Here is a 7,500-nt window from a genome sequence, read left to right on the forward strand (position 1 = left end):
TATATCTATATAGATAAATATATCTCTCTATATATATAGAGATATATCTATAGCTATATAGAACAATTTATATATAGATATATATATCTTTTGCCCAGAAAGATGGTTTGCAATTTTTTCCCCCAATTTGTATAGGTTAGACTTCTAAAATGCTCTTTTTGTTCCACATTGTTTAATTTTTTTCCCTAAATATCCCTTTAATTAATAAATGTGATTGTCTTATTTTCTGTTTAGAATTAGAAGTACAAATCTTAAAAGGATGAACATGTTGTTGAATGTTGGGAAGCCGACGCACCCGGAGTGAACCCACACCTACAGGGGAGACATTTCCCACCGTGCAGTCCTGTCTTTTAATATTAAAATGTCCAATTAGCAATAACAGCAGTCCTGATTTTCCATCCATTGAAAATCTTACAGTGGATGAACTTGAGTTCTGATGATGTTGAACGTGGGGGAAGCCAACGCACCCGGAGTGAACCCACACCTACAGGGGGAGACATTTCCCATTGTGCAGTCCTGTCTTTTAATATTAAAATGTCCAATTAGCAATAACAGCAGCTCTTTTTCCAATTCCCGCCAATTACCCAAAACACACGTGGCCCCACCCCCCTTTTAAATCTAATTTAGTTGAGACACAAATTGATGTCTGCGCTGTTAACGCCTATCTTTGAATTGGCGCATATAGATTTTGGCGTTAAAGCCTTTTTAATTCTCCTCCACAGTGAGATCCTCTTCCTGGGACTCTCTTCTTGTTCCGACTTTTGTTCAGCTGACTCTTTGGCTGCTAGAGGTTCTGATTTCTGGGATGTTGTTTGAATCTCATCTTCCTTCATCTGTGGAGGCGGTGTCCTTTGTTCTTCCAGCAGGCCGCTCTCCACTTCTGCGATAACTACTGGAAACTCACCAGTGACGTCTTCTGGAATAGAGCAAAGTTTGGTCTCTATCTGTTCAGAAATTATCTCGAGGATCTCTGGTATCGTTTCTGAATCAGGTATTGATGTCTCATTATTTTCTTCATCCTGCTGGAACTCACTTTGCTCTAATTTAGCGATTTCATGTTCAGTTGCCAGCTCTGGTTTAACAATCGCTGTTTCTGTTTTACGAATCTCAGATATGATGGTGGCTGTCTGATCGCTGACTATTTCTGGGACTGAAACTTTCTCTTCAATCTTTTCTGCACAAATGTTGTCATTTTTGGCCGTTTCCCATCCAGAGAGAGCTTTCAATGCTGCCTTTCTCTTATTCTTATTCTTATTCTTATTCTTATTTTTCTTTGGTGATCTTTTTTTAACTTCATGATCCCCATTTTCTTGGCTTTCGGAGATCATTGGCTCTTCTGAGACATTTTTGGGGCTAGAAATCATTGGTTCAGTGATATTAATGTCATTTTTGACTCTGGGTGTTTCATCCTCATCTGGTACAGAAGCTTCTTCACTGTTTTTTCCTGAAACATCCTTGTTGAGGTTTTTTAATTCAGAGGCAGCTTTAATTGCTGCCTTTCTCTTGATCCTCCATTTAGCTTTCCTCGATGGTTTTTTCTTGTCTTGCTGGTCCCCATCTGGTTGGTTTACAGAAACAGCTTCTTCCTCACTGATCTGCTGTAATGTAGCGATCTCTGTTTCTTTTCCATGACTCTCATCTTTCAGGGAGGCTGTCTGAACCTCAACTGTTTCCGGTACTGGACCTTTTTGTACTTCACTGTTTGGTTCAGAATCTTCTTTACAGACTGTTTCCAATTCAACTGTTAGATGGACTGGTTCTAATCTATAGCTGGTTTCCAGCACATCGATCTCCATCTGAGTTGAAATCGTTCGGCTGACTGGTTTCAAGGTTTCCAGCACATCGATTTCCGTTTGCGTCGAAATCGTTCGACAGTCTGATTGTAACCGATGGCTGGTTTCCTCTTTGTCCATCTCCGTTTGTACCAAAACAGATCGATAATGGACGGTTTTCTGCTGTGGGCGTTCTTGTGTATCCGTCTGAACTTTAACAGAAAACATTGAGTTCTTCCTTTGGTTTCTCTCTGAGACTCTTTTCCTCATCATATCTTTCTGGTTTCTAAGTTTAGCACTAAGTTGACGATTTGTACCAAACATATCATCCAGCTGCCTCATTAAATAAAATTGACATTTGGGGATTCTATAAATGGCTGAGAGTTGTATGGTGGTTAGAATTTTATGCTCTTATTTTGAAGAACGGTATATTTCTTATTTGTGTGCGTTGTGTATGCTGCCCTTCCTGCTTCAGTCTAGCTGGGGGGTTTTCGGAGAAATTGTTGTTTTATTTTGAAGAACTTTTATGTTTAACTCCAAGAGAGACGCATTTAAATAACTTTTTTTTAAAGCTGAGTTCACTGTTGTCGGAGAGAAAACTATCAACAGATAGTTTAACAGAAAATGCGAAAAAAAATGTGTACCTTTTATATCTTGCCCCTGGCTTTTTTTAATTTATTTTTCTACTTCAGTTCTTTTGCTGTAGTTTGGTGCAGGATTCATCTATCAAGGAAATTGTTATGTTAACTTTTCGACAAAAATCTTTTTTTAATTATTATTGAAAATGGACTGATATAACTGTGTTATATTAGCTCAATTTAAGAGCTCAGGACGTCGTCTGAGTAATGTTTGCTGTGATTGGTTCGTTGTAATGTCAAGCTGCCAATAGCCGTTGTTGTTGTAAGACCACATGCTCAGTGTTTCCTTTGTATTTAAGCAGGATTTGTATATCTGTGCAACTTAAATATATGACAATTTAAAGAGTTAAGATTATGATAATGTTGTTTGTGGTTTATCTGTGGTAGTTATTTGATTTTACAGGATGAATTATCTAGTTTGAATGGTGGTTCCTTACAATACCCACTGTTACATTTAATTCTGTGTAGCCTACTATAATTTTCTCCCCTATTTTAATCCCACTTTGTAACCATGAGCCTTAATTTTCCACCATGAAATAAGGAGAAATGCAGTGAAAGATAATCAATTATTGATATTTCCCATTGAGGTTTGGGGGGAACAAAAAGCATCTGTGCTGATTATAACTAAAAAATTATATACCTACAAAAAAGTTAGTCGTCTTTAAACCTGATCTTCTGGCTACAGCTGCAGAAGTGGACCTCACGTCACCATGAGCTGATTGAAAAGATAAATCCATCCTCAGAGTTCAGGGACGCTCTGAAGCTAATGTGCTGCATCAATCACCTCATCAGTCAGTTTGGCTGATCGACTGACTGTCGGAAATATCTTTCCGACTATGAGGTCTGGAAAGCACAGGAACGTTCAGCCTTCAGTCTGTCATAAAAATCAGGAGTTTACAGTGTTGTTGACTGAGCGAAGTCAGACTGATGAGTCCCAGCTGATCTGGAGGATTGAAATGCCGCGTATCAGGGACACAAAGGAACTAGAGGTGAATCTATGGAAACCCAGACATTATTCATCCGAACTAAACGATACCAAACATAACAAATAATTAAAATTGTAGACTGACATAGTGTTCAATCACTATGAACATTTTCAACTGAAATTATTTTAAAGGGACAGTATTATATGAAATTTACTTTTTTGAATTTTACATCGTGTTGTATTAATGTTCCTTCATCAAAAACATACCTGAAGTGTGTTTTTCATCATTACATGAATATTGAAGAAATCCTGTAATCTCCCATGGCAACCATTCAGCTTGGCAAAACGCCTGGGGGGACCTAGCCCCACCTTCAAGGACAAAGCTCTTCCTCAGAGCTGCAGTTTTCAGGCTTTTGCCTTACAGAGCAGCTCTCCCCTGCAACTCCCCCACTCCGCTCCTTCAGACTAGCCAGCAGTAATTAGCAAACACTTGGTGGAACTGAGCATCAGCTGAGTTCATTATAGGAGCTACTTCTCACTGAAATGCTGGGAAAAACGTTGCTAACGAAATAATACAGGAGTTATGTTGTGATGACTTTCTGAAGACAGAATTTCAGAAAAAGCAGGAGATTTTAAAGAGACAGAGGCTCAATGTCAAATTTCTTTAAGTCATATTTTATCTGCACAGCATTTTTATAGCAACTGCAGTTAACATAGTTACATGATGGCGCTATAAAATGCACTATGTGGTTAGAAAACACAAGTTAACTGGAACAGTAAGCTTCCTCGCCTCTAAGGATTTATTTACACTCCAACAAGAAAACAGGTTTTCTATTTCCTTTGGAGTACATTTTTAAGCTACATTTAAGAGAATATAACTTGTAATTCACAGATTTTTTTAAAAACTTAATTGACTGGTTCTCACTTTCTACTCTCCGTTCCAAATTCCTCTCCCCTCATTTCAGCTCTTCATGTGACTTTTCTCCTTCCCAGGTCATTTTGTGTGCAATAAAGCTTAACCATAAGTGCTCCGTTAAGCTGCAGAACCAGCACATTAATTCACTTTGGGAACTTCATTCCCCAAATTGGCCCTGTTAGAAACAGAGAGAAAGTCATTAAGGCCTGTCAGACATGGTGTTTATCTCCAAACTGTACCTGCAGGCGTCCCGTAAACAAGCCTCAGAGCAGACATGGAGGTCGGAGGCCATGATGGGTAGGCATGCAAATAAATTATCTGACATTTCTACCTTCTAACATGTGTTTCTACTTCCTTTTATTTTCTTTTTATCTGTCACTTAAATCAGACTTGCTGTCATTTGTTTCTGTCTTCCTCTCAGCCACACACACACACAGACACACACACAGTCAAACATACTTCCCTTTTCATGCGTTTTTCTTCCGCTGCAAACGGACTTACTGCTTTAAGCACATCCGCCGCTACAGAACCAGAACAGAGCGCTGTTGATATTTGTGGGTTTGCCCAGGCATCTCAGTGAGGACCGCACAAACAGACGCAGGTCACCGTCGGCCAGCTCCGGCCCAGTTTGCTCTGGTCCGACTGGAGGCATGGCACCAGCTAGCTGTGGTTGAGGTCAGAATGGCTCTGACCGTTATGCAGAGCTCAAAAATACATCAGTTTATAGGGATCCGCTGCTCCGACGTGGCGATGCATTTTTCTGTCCGGCCTCAGGTTTATAAAAACACTTGACATATGGCTCCAGACTGGATATATTTAAATATCTCTACCATTACAGAGGTTGAAATTTATGCCTTTTGTTCAGACAGATTTTATGGGGAGTGTCTCCTAAAGGGGCCGTGTTATGTGTTTTCCAGCCACATAGTATCATTTTATTGCACAATCAAGTGGGTATGTTACCTTCAGGTGTTATAAAAATCTATATAAAAATGACTTAAAAGAAATTTGAATGCCTTGAAATTTGGCCTTTTTCTCTTTAAGAAGCTCCTGATCTTTCTGAAGCTTCGCCTTCAGGAAGTCATCACATCACAGCTCCTCTGTTAAACCTTTAACAATATTTTTACTAGTGTTGCTCTAAGTATTTCCTATAATGAACTCAGCATAATGTGACAAAATATGAAAAGTTCAATAGGTATAAAGCGTTTTTCAAATCGCTGCGCCTGTGACAAATTTCAGATATCAATCTCTATATCCGGAGCAACACCTACTTCAAGCTGCAAAGCACCGAAAAGTGAATTGACACCTGCGTCGGATCGGAACTGGCACTGTAAATGAACTTCCTGTTTCCTCTCTTTCGCGCTTTTCTTGATGGTCTGCTGAGTCAACAAAATATTTCATGAGACAAAAAGGTAAAAAAAAAAAATTCTCTAGACTCCCATGGTGATTTATCTTATCGTACTGTAAAGAAAGCAGAGCGGGAAAGAAAAACAAACATGTTGAACTTTACAGGGAGGCTCATAGCTGTGCAATCGTTCGCTGGTTTCATAAGCTCTTCTTAATGCATGAGGGGGTCGGTCAACAAACCACAAGGGGGGAAAAAGGTCAAACATGAGTGAAGTGCAAACATTTCTAAGCTCTTTTAAAAGCGCAGCAGAACAAAGAGCTTGTCTAAACTTCCACCTGCAAACACGAGAGGTGCAGCAAAGATAAAGCTGGATCTTCAAAAGGGTTTTTGTAAAGTCTACGCCCAAAAGCAACAGATATGCATCGAACTTGTGCAGTACAGCCGACATATTGTGCCAAAACGTTGGACTGTCAGGTGGAAGAATTAAAGGCTGCACTTGAACTGGACTGTTTTGAATTAAAGAACATTAAAGCATTTTTTAATACAGTTTAGATAAAGTTCAAATATACTTATTCTGTTAAGTACTTTTTTACTTTTGTGATAAATTCGTCTTACATAAGTTTTAACTATGTAGCTGTTTTGGGTATATTATGCAACGCTGAAGTTTAAGACTGTATTTTGGAGGGAAATGTATAAAAATCTATCCTTTCTTCTTGGTCACTATTCATAATTGACACAGGAGAACGTGACATTGAAGCAAATATAGAGTTGAATTAATCTTAAATCTTGAAATAGAGAGAAGAAAACTCACTAATATCCACACTCGGAAACTATTTGGATGTCTAAATCAACTGGAAGTATGAAAAACAAGACAGGAGGAGGCAAAGAGTGATTAGACGCTACCTACATGCCAACCGGTTTATCTGGGAGTAATTAAAAAATATTTTTTCTGTCACAAACAAACGCATGGATTTGTTACATACTGCAGTGACTAAGATTAATCTTTTTTTTTTTTTGCAAATAACATTGAAACAAATGATGCACATGTGGAAATCTTCGTCTTATCTGCCATCTATGTTTCTTGTCGGTGCAGATCTTTGTTGGAGCGCTCAGCGTTACGAACTCTTTAAGAAACACCAGGAGATTCTCAATTTAAGAATCCGGTGATTCAGCCAGTAAAACAGAAAATTACTCTTTATTAGGTCTTCAAGTGGGACAATTATCCAAAATGTTAGACTTTGGTAATCTGACACTAAATCAACCCTTTTTTTTTGGTCATCAGACCTATATCCTATAGTTAACTAATGGGATGAGAATAAAGCTGGGAGTACCCAGAGAAATGCATGGGGAGACTCTGGCCGGGATTTAAATCAGACACAAAGTGAGGCAGCATATTTTGATGTCAGCTCTTATATTTTATTGACATCTTGGTAAAATAGTTCTAAAAAACACAGACAGATATTTACCTGCTTGAGCGTATCCTTTACCTGATGTTTATTAATTACAATTTATGGGTTTTCTGTTCATTGTGCCCTCGTTTATGTATTTTGCTTCCTGCAACATTTCTTAATCATTTACTTCTCATAATTCATCCTGGATTTAGTTCTTCTATTCTAATTTTCTGTTTTCTTATCACCTTGTTTTCCTCTGTTCACCTCCACTGGCTTCTCATTTATTGGTATTTGTCCAATAAGCAGCAGCTTACACACAACACTAACAGGAGCACACTTGAATGTGAAGTTGAATTGAATTATTTATAACATCATATCAGTGGTGCTTCAGAAGTTTAGATAAATTAATGTTTTTATCTCAAACTCAAAAGCAGAATTGTGGCCAGGTTAGCTATCCATAGCTGTAAGGATCTTGTGCGTGTGTGTGTGTTTTTTAATACCTTTTGGGGACCA

At 38.4% G+C, this 7,500-nt stretch overlaps 2 protein-coding genes across 2 annotated transcripts in view; both read right to left on the reverse strand.

The window, feature by feature from the left end:
• Nucleotides 1-7,500, reverse strand: part of cdc42ep1b (CDC42 effector protein (Rho GTPase binding) 1b) — a 16,454-nt gene that overhangs the window by 7,943 nt on the left and 1,011 nt on the right. The window lies entirely within an intron of this gene.
• LOC107837110 (uncharacterized) lies at nucleotides 323-2,114 on the reverse strand. The gene is made up of 2 exons (XM_016675461.1): nucleotides 1,452-2,114; nucleotides 323-1,160 (listed from the first exon to the last, which is right to left on the reverse strand). The coding sequence occupies exons 1-2, from the start codon at nucleotides 2,112-2,114 to the stop codon at nucleotides 624-626; spliced, it is 1,200 nt and encodes a 399-aa protein (XP_016530947.1). The 3' UTR covers nucleotides 323-623.

Source organism: Poecilia formosa, unplaced genomic scaffold, assembly GCF_000485575.1.
Source record: "Poecilia formosa unplaced genomic scaffold, Poecilia_formosa-5.1.2 Scaffold114, whole genome shotgun sequence".
Taxonomy (NCBI): domain Eukaryota; kingdom Metazoa; phylum Chordata; class Actinopteri; order Cyprinodontiformes; family Poeciliidae; genus Poecilia; species Poecilia formosa.

Coding starts and splice junctions, on each gene's coding strand:
- LOC107837110 (XM_016675461.1), bottom strand. CDS start 2,114: ATGAGGCAGCTGGATGATATGTTTGGTACAAATCGTCAACTTAGTGCT. Junction 1,161..1,451: donor TAAAAAACCTCAACAAGGAT/GTTTCAGGAAAA, acceptor AAGATTGAAGAG/AAAGTTTCAGTCCCAGAAAT.